At 39.3% G+C, this 17,742-nt stretch overlaps 1 protein-coding gene across 4 annotated transcripts in view; it reads right to left on the bottom strand.

Annotated features, from left to right (window-relative positions):
- Positions 1 to 17,742, bottom strand: part of LOC104669530 (serine/threonine-protein kinase DCLK2) — a 172,289-nt gene that overhangs the window by 44,687 nt on the left and 109,860 nt on the right. For 3 of the 4 annotated variants that reach the window (XM_030913615.1, XM_030913599.1, XM_030913610.1), the window contains exons 3-5: positions 11,783 to 11,885; positions 7,330 to 7,431; positions 1,475 to 1,569 (exon numbers count right to left, since the gene is read on the bottom strand). In XM_030913615.1, coding sequence (XP_030769475.1) covers positions 1,475 to 1,569; positions 7,330 to 7,431; positions 11,783 to 11,885 — 300 coding nt within the window. The remainder of the gene's footprint in view (positions 1 to 1,474; positions 1,570 to 7,329; positions 7,432 to 11,782; positions 11,886 to 17,742) is intronic. The other variant, XR_004052254.1, reaches the window with a different exon arrangement.

The following is a 17,742-nucleotide window of genomic DNA, read 5'->3' as shown; positions in this document are numbered from 1 at the left end:
TCCTCTTTTTATTCTCAGGTACTTAAACATTATACAAGTCCACTCTGAGGGACACACAACATTCTCAGGGCAAGACAAGCAAAACTTACAGTCAATTGGAGAACAAAACCTTCTGAGAAGTGGGGAAGCACAGACCTCACACGCTGCTCTGAAGGTGTCAGAGAGGCTGGGCTTGGCAGGTTCCCATTCCTCACTCATGCAAGGGTGGTGGGCTTCTAACCATTAAGTTTACTAATAAAAAAATACTCTTCAACATCTTTAAAGAAATCCTCTAGGACTATATTTGAAGTGTTTTAGGAACCAACTTTGGAAAATACATTCCTAATAATATATCTGATATAGAAACACATAAAGGGAATTACAGTTAATTTATTTATACACATACATGACACTGTGTATACATCAGTATTCTCAGAATTCATTACCATGCAGACAACCATTTGTTTCTACAAAGGAAATTCCCTTTTTTTTTTTTTTTTTTTTTTGAGGCACAGTCTCACTTTGTCACCCAGACTGGAGTGTAGTGGCGCGATCTCAGATCACTGCAACCTCCGTCTCCTGGATCCAAGTGATTCTCCCACCTCAGCCTGCCAACTAGCTGGGATTACAGGTTTGTACCACCATGCCTGGCTAATTTTTGTATTTTTAGTAGAGTCGGGGTTTCACCATGTTGGCCAGGCTGGTCTTGAACTCCTGACCTCAAGTGATCCACCTGCCTCAGCCTCCCTAAGTGCTGGGATTACAGGCGTGAGCCATCACGTCTGGCTAGAAATTCCACCTTTAGCTCTAATTATTTTCTGTTATTTTACCAGGCAAATTTTCTCTTCTAAATTTAAATTATTAGGAACTACTAAATCAAATGAAACTTGTTGAAATTTTGCACAATTGGTTTTGCTCATCTCTACTAGATAACTGTCTATTAAACCAACTGCTAATCATATTGTTACTGCTTATATTTTTAGGACATCATAGTCAATAGCTAAGATTGTTTCTAAGTTCCTCACTAAAGATGACCATATTTTCCTTGTGTTATCACTTGCGAGTATAAACATTATGCTAGTATTTCACTTCATTTTAGGCTTTTGAAAAACTCAAATTATGTTAGCAATATTAAAGTCATGACTCAAAAGAAGATTTTTTAAAGAATCATGATGTTCTCCAAGGCTTTACTGCTGCAAATCATTTTGATAATAATTGGAAAACTACTATTTATTATACTTTACATTATGTTCATCTCTAAAATAAGAACACTATAACCCCATGTTCCCATTTTAGAGATGAGAAACACTTCAGCTCAGAGGAGTTAAGCGAGTTGGTCAAAATCACAGCAGTACACAGGATTCGAAGTCAAGTCTACCAGGTTCCAAATCCTAAACTCTTTTTAATTTGTTACTGTACCCAAGCCCCTAAACAAATTAAACTGCTACTCAAAATAACAAAATCACACAAATATGCCACATATCCTATTTCATACCTTTAATCCTCTGAAACTTCCTGGACTAGTTGGAGAGGAACTGGAGGATTTCGTAGATTTAGGAGTAGAAAGTTGGCTGCTGGGAGTTCCATTAACTGCCCATGAGACAACAAAGAAGACAGAAGTCCCATTAAAACCCACAATAACCAGACTGTATAAATACACTAGGTGCATGCACAATATAGGTCCCATGAAGCTTCAAATCATTTTCAGCTCAAAGCAGATGGCAAATCAGCAAAAAGCAAAAAGAATGTATCTTACTGCATTACAGACAAAAAAAAAAAAAAAAAAAAAAAAAAAAAAAATCAAAGAGTGAAACTAGAACTATTTTCAATAGTAGTTTTCCAACAGCTATATAAACAAATATAGAAGACATTATGGAATTATTGATGTGAACAAGAACTTGTCCATGTATCCTGCCTGCCAGCAAAGGTAGAGATGGCTGGTATATTTGTAATGGTTTACTATGAAGGCTGTCCCATAACCTTCAATATCCACTATCTTGGTGCATACCAACATAACTAAGAAGTTTGGATAACCAAGAAGTTTGTGTGGCTCTCCCAAATCAATTACACCATAATACAAACACATTTTCTAAGTATTTTCTTAATGAAAAGGGAAAATCTGCTGGTAGTTTTCCCTATAATTCGTAGTTATTTGCTCAAAGTCTGTGAAACACATTCTTCATCCTTTTTTATCTAGACTGCTTATTTTTAATTCCTTCCATTTTCTTTTCTACACAGCTTATCCTCCCCCATTTGTCCACAAATCTTGGTAGTTTTCTATACATCTGCTCTAAACCTCCATACACTTCTTTGGCTGAAAGCTCGATTTAGATCCTATGCTAGCATTATGTAGTATAGAATCTGTAAATGAACCTTTCCCCCAGAAAATTAAATTTGGAAATTTTAAAAATAACCAAAAAAAGTGTTCAGTTTTTGAAAACTTGGAAACCTGTCCCCCAGGAAAGGTTCGTTTGCAGATTCTATACTACAGAATTCTGGTCAAACATTTCAGTATGACTTCTGCTTATGCCTAATTGTATCATTAGAATCTATTTCTGCAGCAATTTCACAAAGCTAGTAGTTAACATCTAGTATTGATATATGTTTTTCTCCTCTAAATAGAGTATTTATAATTCGTTTGATTATAAATCTTCAAAGTTTTGCCCAAAGTAGATGAAAAGTATCATTCATCTTTTTGGAAAGAAAAGAGATGCTCACTTGCTTTTTATTCTTTTTTAAAAAAGAAAAAACATGAGACAGTGACAACTATTATTTTAAATCACGCTAATAAGTATAAAAAAACAAATGCACAGGTAAAGGTCCTGAATAGGTGACTCAAAAAAAAAAAAAAATGAGTACCAGTCCTTGAGCAGAGGCAGAAATTGTGGATTAATGAGAACTAATGATTACAAGAATCACCTGTAAACAGAAATATCTTGGTTTATGAAGTCACATTTATTGTACTGCTCATTTTAAAATTTCAGTAAAAATGAGAACTTTTTTCAGTTATTTTTAAGTTTCCAAAACTTTAATTTTTCTGACTCAAAACCCTCATTGAAAAATAACGGTCAGTGATCTAGATTTTATTAACAAATACATGTGGGTACTTAGAATACAAGTGTAACACAATTAACTGTACAATTAAAAATATTTGAGTATTCAACAGCCCTGGTTATTTCTCAATCAAGTTAAATTTCAATTAATGTTATTTCTTCTAAAAAACTTCTTTAAAAGGTAGAGCACAAAGAGTTTTTAGGGCAGTGAGACTGTATGATACTGTAATGGTGAATATATGTCATTACAAATTTGTCCAAACCCAGAAAACACACAACACCAAGAATGAACCTCAATGTAAACTATGGCTCTTGGGTGCTAACGGGATTTCAATGCAGGCTCATCAACTGTAACAAATGCAGCACTCTAATTGGGGATGTGGATAATAGAAGAAGTTACGCAAGTCTGCAGGCAAGGAGGTACACAGGAAATATGCACCTTTGGCTGTGAACCTAAAACTGCACTAAAAAATAGTGCTTAAAAAAATCTTTTTCAATGGAATTCACACAAAACAGAGATTATGGCCGGCAATAAACTAGTAAGCTTGCCGTGAGCTGAAACTAAATTTTCCTTTTTTTCCCTTTTTTTTTTTTTTTTTTTTTTTTGGTATTTTCTCCCTCTCACACAGCAATCTGCACAGGTCACCAGCTCCTAATCAGTACGCACTGTTAGTGTTCACTGGTATTCCAATCCCACACTGATAGCAAAGGCTACCTTGGAATGATTGTAGGAAAGGGACTGAAGGAGAAAAAGCAGTTCTGGCAGATAGTGATCTCTGCAGTAGATCAGTCTCCCTAAAATACATCCTCTGCCCAGGCCTAGTTTCTTAACAAAACTCACTGCCAGGGATTTAACTGATGTCAATAACTACATGTCTATATTTTCACCAAAATAACTCATCCTAAAGAGATACTAATCACATATAGTCCTCTAAGTTTTTATAGCATTTGGAAGGTTCTAAGCAATGTGCTTGAATGAGTTGTTCTTAATTTCACTTATTTGCACATTTCTCCAGTTCTGGAGAGGCTAATGGGGACCCTGGACAGCACCATGTCATGCCCTCTCCCCCTGCAACTTCCGTTGCTGCCATAAGCGGAAGATGTGCCACCACCAGCCAGCACCTGCCTCATGCTTCCACTCTCCCGCTACACCCCTGGATTTTCACTCCGGAAATTTTATCCCCCTCCCGTCAACTCTAAGGAAAGAAATAAACTTGGGGGTTTTTTTGTTTGTTTTCTTTGAATACTTTTTATCTTGGCACACTAAGAAAGATTCAGAAGCTAAAATTCTAAAATAATGGCCAGGCACAGTGGCTCACATCTATAATCCCAGCACTTTGGGAGGCTGAGGTGGGTGGATCACTTGATATCAGGAGTTAGAGACCAGCCTGGCCAACAAGGTGAAACCTCGTCTCTACTAAAAATACAAAAATTAGCCAGGCATGGTGCCGCATGCCTATAGTCCCAGCTACTCAGGAGGCTGAGGCAGGAGAATAGCTTGAACCCCTGAGGCGGAGGTGCAGTGAGCCAAGATCACACCACTGCACTCCAGCCTGGGCAACAGTAACCATTTACCCATTTATGTTACCTAGCTTAATATCTATGTGCTTTTTACATACTATTTAGCTATTCTGATAGAGTTTTGTTGAAGGATTTAGTCAACCAGAAGACTTCACTCAAGGCAGTCTCAAGACTTCATTTGGGACCTCTGTCCCAAGACTGAAAAGGTACAATATTATGTTCATAAAGTTACCAGCTCTGTTTGAATTTCATTAGTCCCATGGAATTTAAAAAATGGCAACAGATACACCATAGCTAAAGTAATCTGTAAAAACACTCCTGAGTATCATGGCTTTTAATAATACAAAATTTTGTCCTTCATGGTGGTAGAAAGTGAAAAGAACTACATAGCACTATACAGATAAGCACTATGCAGATAAATATAGTAGCTTTCTTCAGACGCACTCAAATCCCAGTGGTTGACTCAGGCTTTTGGTTTTCTATAGCTGAAGTGTCGAACACACTTTGAATTAATCTCTTACAAAAAAGATCGTTTTCTCTCTAAAATGTGGTTTTAAAATCTTACAACTTTTACTTGATGAGTTTGAGGCTTACTCTATTAACTCAAATCCAAATTTGGACTTATTTGAAAATTATGTGTACTAGAATGCTATGATTTTCCTTCATCAGTTTCTAAGTATTATAAATTCAAGGTAAGAGTTATGTATACATTTATTAGGATATCTTCTGGAGCTACCAGTCTGCAGGACAAATGTGGCTATGAGACATGTTTTTAGTTCAGTATGTTAATTTTTCTCTTTGGACTTTAGGGGGGACAAAATTGAATTAATCATACCCGATTCTTGAACCACTCTCCCTTTTATTAAAAATTTTTTAAAAGAGACAGGGCCTTGCTACATTGCCCAGGCTAGAGTGTAGTGGCTATTCACAGGCACTATCATCACAGCTCATCACAGCCTCAAACTCCTGGCCTCGAGGGATCCTCCTGCCTCAGCCTCCGAGAAGATGGGACCACAGGTGGTACCTCCATGCTCAGCTATTTAATTATTTTTACTGATGTAACAAGCATCTGTAAAGCTATCACCAAAACTACATATACCCTTTGATTAACCCAGGTCAGTGTATTTATGCAAGTCTCATCTCTATATTAGCTTTCTCAGTTTTAAGATACTTTACAGAAAGCATGATACAATTTGAAATAAGCTTAATAACAGAGGTATTTTCAGACAAAAATACACATATTGTTAATTGTCCCATTTTTAGAGAGAAAAGGCTGAGTCTATAACTCTAGGAAAATAAATATTTGACAACTAGAAATATTGCAGTGTTGCCTCTCTGTATATGTAAGAAACACTTCATAATCCTACGCTGGCATATGCTATTATGAAGTACTTCTAAGATTTCAGTGATTCCTAAACTGTTAACCCCACGGTGGGGAGGGGGTGAGCACAGAAGACCAAAATTTCTTCTATGGCTATTTTCATAGTACCAACAAACTTTAGCCTTTTTCAGTTACAGAACATTTCTCCAAATTAACTAGAAGATGGACCCCTTGCAGTGATGTGCCTCCTCAATCGCTTTGTATTCCTGACTATACAGACAGGCACTTGGTAATCTGATGATAACCGGCTCTCTAATGAATAGAGGAGGCTAAAGTGTCTTTTGCAATGCAAAGCATTTCATACCACACAGATGTGCACTGGAATAAGCCAGATACATTCATGGAAATGGAGCAAAACGAAACAGAAAAGTGGCAAAAAACAAAAACAAAAACCCAGCAGAGCAACAAAGCCACAATAGTCATGGCTCACCTGGGGATTTGGCTGTAGAATAGGCACTGGAGTAGTGGCCACCCCGCTTTACTGTACACATGCAGTATACACAGAGCAGAAGACAGTAAGGAGAGTGGTTATTCAGCAGCTCTAAATGTGTGTTCAAAAAGGGTAAAACAACCTGCCCTACAGAAACTTGGGGGGTGCTGAAAGGGGAAAGGGCGAATAGTGGAATGTCTGAAAAACTTGGTCTTTTATGAAGTCTAATGCTTGAGGACATTGTTATTGATACCACTTTCACATGTTCTAGATTCACCACCTGTAAAATCATGGTTTTTTCACAATTCTTTCCTTAAGGGGAAATGATATCAACAGACTTATTCTTAATTATTAAAAACAAACCCATAAAAATCAATATATGAAGATATTTATGTACGTTTTTAATGTTTAAAAATGCCCAGTAAAAATTATGACAAATGTATAGGCTTAAGACTTGCAAGAAACTTTATTACCGGTAAGTCTGACTCTTAAATAAGCAAAATATTACTTTTCAACAATAATCACTGCTATGAATGTACCATTTGATGAGGGAGAAGCCAGTGGAAATATATCAAGTAAATACATTTCTGGGTAGAGTGTGTGCATGTTTTTTAAAAAAGAGATAATGTTAAGAAAATAATTATCCACAATCATAAAGCACAAAATTCAAAATGCAGTATACAGAGGTCCAAATGTGAAATACTTCTATGTAAATACCAGCAGAATCTAGATCATCAAGCTGTTCCCAAGAAAATGTGTCAGAACAAAACTACACAAGTCTCTTAGGAGAATTATTATAACTTGGGAAAACAGACTTAACTTTTGGTTTTAAAAGTCACGTCATCTCTGTTTTTCTGGAACTTGGCTGCATACAACCCCAGCAAAGATTACTAATTCATAAAAATTAGAGAAAACAGAAGGAAAATGATCTGTTCCTGCTATGACCATCCTTTTCCACTAACTACCTGAAGCTGGTGATTTGCTGCGTCGAGAGGGCCCAGGGCTTTTGGATCCAGAATACTTAACAGCTGAGGATCGAGAATAAGATGACTTCAGGACACGGCATTCTAGAAAAGAACAAAAGTGCATTAACTAAATCTGGTTTTAATAACGACCAAAATCAGATTTACATGTAATTGTTTACTGACCAGAACTATTACCTGATAATTTCTCTATTACTGTTAAACAATTTAACATACAAAGCAGTTGTCCCAAAAGTACACCTGAGTTTACCTTCAGCCAGGCTATACATCTTCCCCCTCCGCATCCCCCCCACACCCCCCAACCCCCGAGACAGAGTTTCATTCCTGTTGCCCAGGCTGGAGTGCAATGGCGCGATCTGGGCTCACTGCAACCTCTGCCTCCCGGATTCAAGCGATTCTCTTGCCTCAGCCTCCCAAGTAGCTGGGATTATAGGTGCCTACCACCATGCTCGGATAATCTTTCGTATTTTTAGCAGAGAAGGGGTTTCACTATGTTGGCCAGGCTGGTGTCAAACTCCTGACCTCAGGCAGTACACCCGCCTCAGCCTCCCAAAGTGCTGGGATTACAGGCATGAGCCACCATGCCCCGCCAAGGCTACACATTTTAGGACGTCACCTCATTGTTCCAGATGGAGCTAATTAAGTACAGACATTCCAATGTCCTAACTTGATACACACAAACATCCACAGCCAAATCTATACATGTGCAACTATCTTTTAAAATTGGTAGTACTGATAGGCAAAGACTATAATTTTATTATGCTCTCCAACTTCTTGATTGCCTTATTTTAAAAGGGCATGGGACTCTAACTCATGAACCCCCTCCTGAACTATGTTCTCAAAGTATGGAACATCTTCTCAAAGTATGGAACATCAAAAATGAGGAAAATAGTTTTTTGTTTTTTTTTTTTTTTGAGATGGAGTCTCACTCTGTTGCCCAGGCTGAAGTACAGTGGCGTGATATCGGCTCACTGCAACCTCTGCTTCCCAGGTTCAAGTGATTCTTCTGTCTCAGCCTCTGGCCTGTAGCTGGGGCTACAGGCACCCACCACCACGCCCGGCTAATTTTCTGTATTTTCAGTAGAGACAGGGTTTCACCATGTTGGCCAGGCTGGTCTCGAACTTCTGATCTCAGGTAATCCGCTCGCCTCTACCTCCCAAAATGCTGGGATTACAGGCATGAACCATCGTGCCTGGCTGAATAGCTTTAAACAATAACTGTTCTTTCCATACATCACCAAATAAAATAATATTTACAATACCAGAAGTAATTATAGCTAAAGTAATCACTTCTAATTTGAATGATGAAGAACATGGGTTTTGAAGTTGTGTAGATTTTGAATGAACTATGGATTTGACATTTGTTAACCGGGCCTTGGCTGTAAACCTGAGTTATTTTTTCCTAATGAAATTGGGATAAGAATAAAATTTGCATCATAGGCTTGTTATAAGGGTTAAATTAGATAACATACTGTCTGTAGTAGTTTACTCTAAAATACTTCAATTTATGCAGGAAGTTTAAAATGTGGATTAATTTTAGTCTATGCCCCAGGGGCAGTAAACTGACAAGTGAAGTACACTAATCAGGAAAATACACCCAAGGGGAGGCTAGTTAGCATTTGAAAGACTCTAATCAAAACCTTACACAAAGGGAGCAACTTTTGCCTAATTAGCATTGTGGATGTTAAAGTGTCCAACTGCTGAAAGGTGTGTGTGGATTATTAGAAACATCTTAAATGTATTGCTACTCCTTTATATGAGCAGCAAGAGCCAACAACCTAAAACTGCAGAACTACATCCTAGGTTTACGAATTGGAACCAATCCCGTATCTAACTATTAATTGAGGATTTAGTTACTTCACTAAAATCAAGTAAACTGAATTCCATGGATTCTGAATGGGCCTTTAACGCAAGATGTTACCAGAAGTCTAAAAGCACAGAGTTGGGACTTCATTAAGATTACAACACAAGTTAAATAACTGATTTTAAAAAAAATCTTCGCCTCCTAATAAACGTATCTGTGGCAGAATTAGGTCTGAGACTTGCTCATTGTAAAATCATTGTAAAATTTTACCACATAATGGCGTTGGTGTAATAATATTAACAACAACAACAACAGCAAAGATAGCAGTGGACACATACTACTATGTGACAGGCACACTCCCAACTGCATGACATATATTAATGCATTTAATCCTCACAAAACCTTATCAAATAGCCATTATTATCCCTACTTTGTAGAAGGTTAAGTAACTCGAGATCGAAAGGGAAGAAATCAATAGCTCTCACCAACTTCTAACTATTGCAGGCCCTGATCACCATCAACAAAAACTACCAATGACCCAAGTAGCTTAAATCAATGTATAACATACCATGAAGCACTGAGTACAATGCCTGTACATACAGAATAAGTTGCTCAACAAATATTATTGTTATGTGTATTAACTTTATAACCTAGAACATACTTAGTTTCAGTGGCTCAGCTTTCAAAATGTCAACTGACATCAAAGAAATATTATGAAACTAAAGCTAAATTTAAGAAAGATGTAAAATACAGATGATATACAAATTGTATTTTGTATTTAACCTTAACCACACAGGAACGAGGGAGAGCACTAGCACAGATAATGTAACAGGACATTATCTATAATTAAGGACTTTCCAGGGGTATCACCAGCCTGAAATAGGGCCAGTCCAACAGAATATAGAAACCACCAAATTTGGCAGAAATGAAAAAACAAAAACAAAAGTTGATGCTGAATGACCCCCAAGCTCATGAACGACTGACATAGTGCAACAAGAAGGAATGACACAAGGAAGTTTGGTACCACAGAATGTATCCTCACAAAATTTTAAAAGCCTATGTATCACTCTATTTATTTGGTAGTATAGTTCTCTAATTCTGGACTGTCAGAAACACTACAACTAGAAGTGGTCTACTGGCTACCTTTTTAAAAGCCAGCTTTCCTCATTTATAAAATTAAAGAGGAGGACCATATCTCTAAGATCGCTCTCCTCTGAAATGTGATGTGTGTATGATTTTACTTCATTTAAAGAGGAAGCTGACTTTACTATCAATTAAAAGAATCACTACTACTGTCATAGGCTTAAAGCAATTTAAGACAATAGGGTAAAACAATATCCCCAGGACCAATAATACATGAAATAGTTGAGACTGTTATTGCCAAATACTACTTGAAAATTCCATATATTGGCCAAAGTCAGGAAAAGGGGATTTTTTCATCTCACGCATGAAATAGCTTTGTTTCTAAATATAGTCATATGTTACTTAACTATGAGGATACATTTGAGAAGTGCATTACTAGGCAATTTATCCATTGTGTAAACATCATGGAGTAAACTTACACAAATCTAGGTGGTGTAGCCCAGTACTTACCCAGACTATATGGTATAGTCTATTGCTCCTAGGTTACAAACCTGTACAGCATGTAACTGTACCAAATACTGTAGGCAACTATAACACAATGGTAAAGATTTGTGCATCTAAACATAGAGAAGGTATGGTAAAAATCCTCACAGTGCTACAATCATACATGCAGTCCATCATTGACCAAAGCATCCTTACATGGTACATGACTGTATATAAACAAAGTAAGTGTGTGTGCGTATGTGTGTGGGTGTATCCCAGCACTTTGGGAGGCTGAGGGGCAAGGATCATTTGAGGCCAGGAGTTCAAGACTAGCCTGGGCAACACAGCAAGACCCTGTCTCTACAAAAAATTTAAAAATTAGCCAGGAACGGTGGCTTATGTCTTTAATCCTAGCTACTAAGGAGGCTGAGGCAGGAGGATTACTTGAATCCAGGAGCACAGTCAAGGCTTCAGTGAACTGTGATCGTACCACTGCACTCCAGGCTGGGAGACAAAAGGAGACACTGTCTCAATTAAAAAAACAAAAAAGTTGCTACCAAAAAAAACCCAATGAAGTTGAAAGACACCTCAGATAATCACCATTAACAGGTATTATCCTTTTATCTATTTCTTTTTAATATAGATTTCCTTATGCATACACATCACAAAAAATGGACAATTGTTTCATGTTCAACACTATCCATGCATCTAAGTTGGCATAGCCAACCACCATTCTGAAGGAAAGCATGCAACATTTCAGCAGCAAAACAATGCAATAAGAGAGAGAACTGAATTGCTAAAAGTAAAAACTACTTGAATTAGGCTTTGGGTTATTCTCTCTCTCTCTCTCTCTCTCTCTCTCTCTCTCTCTCTCTCTCTCTCATAAGTAGGCAAATGCTTTCATGTTATTCCTTATTTTCATTGGTTCAAAAATAGTACTGCCAATGCTATCTTCCCTCAACATGCCAGACTTCTTAACATGCATGAACTGAGTGGCTAAATCCCAAGCCTTCATTTCAGGGGTTACAAAGATGGAAAAATGAATTAGCTGAAGAATTGCCTTACCACTATGATCCAGGACAAAGTCATCTTGGGCATAACGGAATTTTTCTGGTCCACATGCAATAAAAACATCGTCATCACCAAAAAAGTCTTGCAGACAAGTAACCTGAGAACAAAAATCATGTCCAAGAAATAGATTAGACACATTAGAAGTGAAATGAAAAGTAAGCAAAATTAAATGAATTTTTAAGCCTCAGCAACAGTACTGAGGTGGAAGAGCAAGCTGTGTAATATACTACGTTTCCAAGCACTTTACCTTCACGAAGCACCTTCACACATTCTCTCGATCTCAGAACAACAGAGTCAAGGAGTCATGACATGCATCAATATTCCTTTTTTATAGGTGAAATCAAGGACATCCATGCAAAGGTTAAGTGATTTTTCCCCCAGGTTCCCCACAGACGGGTGGCAAAGCTGACATTCACGAAGGCCTCTGCTCTCCGTTTGGTGTTCTTTTCCATACTGCCCTTCTTCCCTCTCCTAACAACTCCGCTTCCCACTGTGTGACCTTCGGCATGACTTCTCTGTACCTCGGCTACTGCGCCCTGGGTTGTTTCGAGGATTAATATGTAAAAACTGCTTGGAACAATGCCTGACGCATCAGTGCTCAATGTGTTAACAGTCACCCCCATCATCCCCACCACCATCATTATCAAGATCAAAGGAAGATCTGCCATGAAGCTAATGAGGCTTAAGCTTCAGGGTTCTTCTAAGGCCTTATATCTAAATATGTGGTCTCAATTTCACTTTTTATTTTTGAGACAGTCTCACTCTGTCGTCAGGCTGTCTTGCTCTGTCGCCAGGCTGGAGTGCAGTGGTGTGATCTCGGCTCACTGCAACCTCCACCTCCCACGTTCAAATGATTCTCCTGCCTCAGCCTCCCGAGTAGCTGGGACTACAGGTGCGCGCCACCATGGCCAGCTACTTTTTTGTACTTTTAGTAAAGACAGGGTTTCCCCATGTTGGCCAGGATGGTCTTGATCTCCTGACCTTGTGATCTGCCTGCCTCGGCCTCCCAAAGCGCTGGGATTACAGGTGTGAGTCATCACACCCGGCCCAATTTCACATTCTTTTTTCAAAAAGGGCCTCCCTTCCATTCTGTGTTAGTTTCAGCTCCACAGAACCTGGATCTATCCCAGGGAGCACATTCATCCATTTATCCCAGTGGTGAGAACCACCTTCTAGGACTTTGGACATAGATAGGCTCTATTTTTACCAGTTTTCAATGGGATATGTGATAGGATTTCTTCATAAGAAGTAATCCATTTCCAACAAAGTTAGGAAAAAACTAACACTGCTCTAGTACTTGAACAGGCTCAGAAATCTCAATATTCCTTAAGTTTTCCTAATCACTATTTAGCTTTTCATTGGAAAAAAAAAATAGGTCTCACTATAGAGTTAGAAAATAATGCTCCAGAGAGAGGAAAGTGAACTACATACAATGTAGATGGCTCAGGTCATAGTACTTAAGCGACCCAAATGATGTGCCTTTTTGCAAGGCCAAAAAGTTGACTGCACAGACTATAAGAGGAACAGGCATGGAGATTGCCTGTTTGCTCCAATTCTCTTCAAGCAAGATGTGGCTTCTGTATCTCACTGAAATGGCTCTGGCTACAGTGTCCAGGGCCTTTAAGAACTGTATTTTTAATTGTTCCTGTTCTCTTCTATCTCCGTTGGTGTTAGTACATGCCCCTTCACTCATGCTAGAATTCAGAGAGTCATCCTTTCTCCTTTCCTCACCAGCCGCTCACATTTAGGCCTTTTTACTTCTTACATGGTTTTCAAGCATCTCTACTTCTATTCCTTGGTTCCTTCTCTCTTACCTGGACTCTTGACATTGCCCTGTAACAGTTGGCTAACGCCCTATCTTCCACCACTCCCTGGAATCTATCATTCCTGTTGGCACAGGTGTCAGTATATTCAGTCTCTCACAGGTATGACTGGGTGATCACGCACCACTCAGCCCTCAGTGGCTTCCTTTTATGACAAGATAACGCTCCTTTCAAAGGGTGCATTCAACTGACCCCTGACCCTGTCTTTGCCATGTCTTCTGTTCACTCAACAGCCAAGTCAAGATGACTTTGGGTTGCCTGCCCACACAGTACTAATGTGTTTTTTGTTTGTTCCTTTTGAGACAGGTCTCACTCTGTCACCCAGGTGGGAGTGCAGCGGCACAATCTCGGCTCACTGCAACCTTAACCTTCTGGGCTTAAGTGATCCTCCTACGTTACCTACTGAGTAGCTGGGACCATAGGTGTGTACCACCATGTCTGGCTAAATCTTCATTTATTTATGTAGGTAGGTAGGTAGGTAGGTAGGTAGGTAGGTAGGTAGGTAGGTAGGCAGGCAGGCAGGCAGGCAAGCAGGCAGGCATGTAGGTAAGTTAAGTAGGTAGAGATGGGGTCTCCCTATGTTGCCCAGGCTGGTCTCTAACTCCTGAGCTCAAGTGATCCTCCCACCTTGGTCTCCCAAACTGCTGGTGTTTTGTTGGTCTTTTTAAAAGCTTTCATTGAGCTGTAATTCACAGACCACACAATTCCCCCATCTAAGGTACACGATTCAATGTTTTTTTAGTATATCAAGAGTTGTGCAACTATCACTGCAATTTACTTTGAATATTTTCATCATTCCCAAAAGAAACACCATGCTTATTAGCAGTCACTCCCCATAAACCCCTTTCCACATCCAAGGCACCCATAATCTACTTTCTAGCTCTGTAGATTTGCCAATTCTGGACACTTCATGTATATGGAACCATAAGATATGTGGCATTTGGTGACTGGCTTCTTTTACTTAGCATGTTTCTAAGGTTCATCCATGCTGTAACATTTATCAGCAGTTCATTGCTTCTGTAGCTGAATAGTCCATGGTATGGATATACAACATTTTGTTCATTTTTCCATCAGTTAAGGACATCTGGGTTATTTTTAACTTCAGAGCTGACTGCCTTTCCTCACACTGTTCCGCAGGCCTTTCTGACATCTATCCTATCTATCTATCTATCTATCTATCTATCTATCTATCTATCTATCTATCTAATCTCTCTCTCTCTCTCTCTCTCTCTCTCTCTCTCTCTCTTTCTCTCTCTCTTCAGGGTCTCAACTCTGTTGCCCAGGCTAGAGTGCAGTAGCATGATCATGGCTCACTGTGCAGCCACAACCTCCTAGGCTCAAGTGATCCTCCCACCTCAGCTTCCTGAGTAGCTGGGATCACAGCCACCACACTTGGATAATTTTTTGTTTTTGTTTTTTTGTTTAGAGACAAGGTCTCCCTATGATGCCCATAGTTCGAGTTGCCGGGAGTTGAAGTCTCAACTCCTGGGCTCAAGTGATCCTCCTGTCTTGGCCTCCCAAAATGCTGGGATTACAGGCACCCAGCCTGACTACTCTTTAGTGTCATGACCTCCACGTGGGCATGGGTGTTCCCCGTTCATCATTCTCTCAGGTCTAGTAGAGTTCCTAGCTTTAGTGGGTGCTTGATACATGTTTGCTAAATGAACTGTGGCTCAGTATGAGCTTCTCCTATTGGAACTGAGTTCTCAGACCAGAGTAACTTCTCTGGGTGAGTGGTACAACGGCTACATTATTCATTGCCCTCACCACAACTTATGTTTAGGACTTACTAAGTCTAGGCATCAATTAACCTCTCTGAATTCTCTGTCTACATGGCAACATGTATTATCTCAATCCCTACAACACTCCCATGAGGTTGATACTATTATCATCCTTCATTTATAAATAAGAAAACAGATCTAAAGAGAAACTTGCCTGGACACAGGTAACAAATGAGAACCCAGCAATTTAGGTGCAAGTCCTCTACTTCCGCATCTCTGCTTTCAAGTTGACAGTATGCCGCTTTCTCATCTGAAATCCCACAGGTCATCTTTCTACTTACAGTTCTTGTTCATTTTACCTTATTTGTAGTCATTTATGTCTTGTGTTACAGTCATTTATGTCTATCTTATATTTCTATTTTTCACATACATATGTTCAATAAATGGTTCTTAAATGGAATTGAACTCAGTTTTATTTTTTTGGCCAAGTAAAATGTATCTGCTAAAGTTTAATACATTTTTTTTAAAAGGGAAACTGCATTTTTTGCAATTAATTTAGCATGAAGAAATGACTGAATTTTAAAAAACATATCTGAATGAATCTGAAAAAATCAGTTAATTTTTAAACGATTTTATTACAAGAAAATATTTCATCTGGTACTAAATTAGTTGGCATTTGACTAGAATAAATAACAGTAAATAATCAAGTTACTATGTGGAATAAAGCATTTAACAAGTCTCGGGAACATAACATATCAAAAAGGTGACTTTTTTTTTTTTTTTTTTTTTGAGACCGAGTCCTGCTCTGTCGCCCAGGCTGGAGTGCAGTGGCACGATCTTGGCTCACTACAAGCTCCACCTCCCGGGTTCACGCCATTCTCCTGCCTCAGCCTCCCAAGTAGCTGGGATTACAGGCACCCGCTGCCACCGTGCCAGGCTAACTTTTTTGTATTTTTAGTAGAGATGGGGTTTCACCATGTTAGTCAGGATGGTCTCGATCTACCGACCTCATGATCCGCCTGCCTTGGTCTCCCGAAGTGTTGGGATTACAGGCGTGAACCACTGTGTCCAGCCCTTGGCTCTTCTTAATTGACCTTTTAATGATTTCACCTGTCAGTTTAAGTTTGGATTCCCAAACACAGTGTGCATAAGATGTCTGCCTCCCTCTGATTCTGGTTCTAGTCATTGAATGCCTATTTGGTTAAGCAGTTAACCAAATTATACAATTTTTTTTCTCTTTCTGTTGCCTTGGCTGGAGTGCAGTGTTGCGATCTCAGCTCACTGCAACTTCCACCTCCCAGGCTCAAGGGATCCTCATACCTCAGCCTCCCAAGGACTACAGGCATGCAGCATCACACTTGGTTAACTTTTGTATTTTTTGTTAGAGGCCAGGTTTCACTATGTTGCCCAGGCTGGTCTTGAACTCCTGGGCTCAAACAATCTACCTGCCCCACCCTCTCAAACTGTTGGGATTACGAATGTAAGCCGCCACACCTGGCCACAATTTTTCAATTAGGTTCTGATATGCCTCAATTCAGTCACTGCTCCTTGCAAAGAAATGGCAGCTATAAAGTGAATAAAAGATACAACTGAGGCCAGGCGCAGTGGCTCATGCCTGCAATCCCAACACTTTGGGAGGCCGAGGCGGGCGGATCACGAAGTCAAGAGATTGAGACTATCCTGGCCAACATGGTGAAACCCTGTCTCTACTAAAAGTACAAAAATTAGCTGGGTGTGGTGGCATGTGCCTGTAGTTCCAGCTACTCGGGAGGCTGAAGCAGGGGAATCGCTTGAACCCAGGAGGCTGAGGTTGCAGTGAGCCAAGATTGCACCACTGTACTCCAGCGTGGCGACAGAGCAAGACTCCGTCTCACAAAAAAGAAAAACAAAAAGAAAAGGTACAACTGAGAAATACAACACGTCTCAGGTATACCTGGGACAGGGACACATCTCACAAGATGTTAAACAACTTCTGCCTCCATTCATTTAACGTGTTTTTATTGAGCACTGATTATGTGCCAGGCATTATTCTATGTGCTACAGGATACATCAGTAAAGGAAGAAAAAAGGAGACAAAAATTCTTGACCTCATTGAGGAAGTGTGTGCATAGGTAAATTTACATCACAATAGAAGATAAAGAAAAAGCACAGAAGGGGAATAGTGAATGCAGAGGATGGGTACTGCAATACTAAAGAGGGTGGTCAGTAAAGGCTTCATTGCAAAGGTGACATTTGAACAAAATATTGGAAGCAAGTCACATGAATATCTGCAGGAGGAAGTGCTCCAAGCAGAAGGAAAGAAATGTACAAAAGCCCTGTGGAAACATAATTAAAGAATACAATCTACCAACAGCTCCCTAGAATAGTCATAAAATGGGCTGGGTGCCGTGGCTCATGTCTATAATCCCAG

The sequence above is a fragment of the Rhinopithecus roxellana genome, chromosome 2, assembly GCF_007565055.1.
Source record: "Rhinopithecus roxellana isolate Shanxi Qingling chromosome 2, ASM756505v1, whole genome shotgun sequence".
NCBI lineage: Eukaryota > Metazoa > Chordata > Mammalia > Primates > Cercopithecidae > Rhinopithecus > Rhinopithecus roxellana.
The sequence above is the reverse complement of the archived record's forward strand: the minus strand, read 5'-3'. Positions and strand labels throughout refer to the sequence as shown.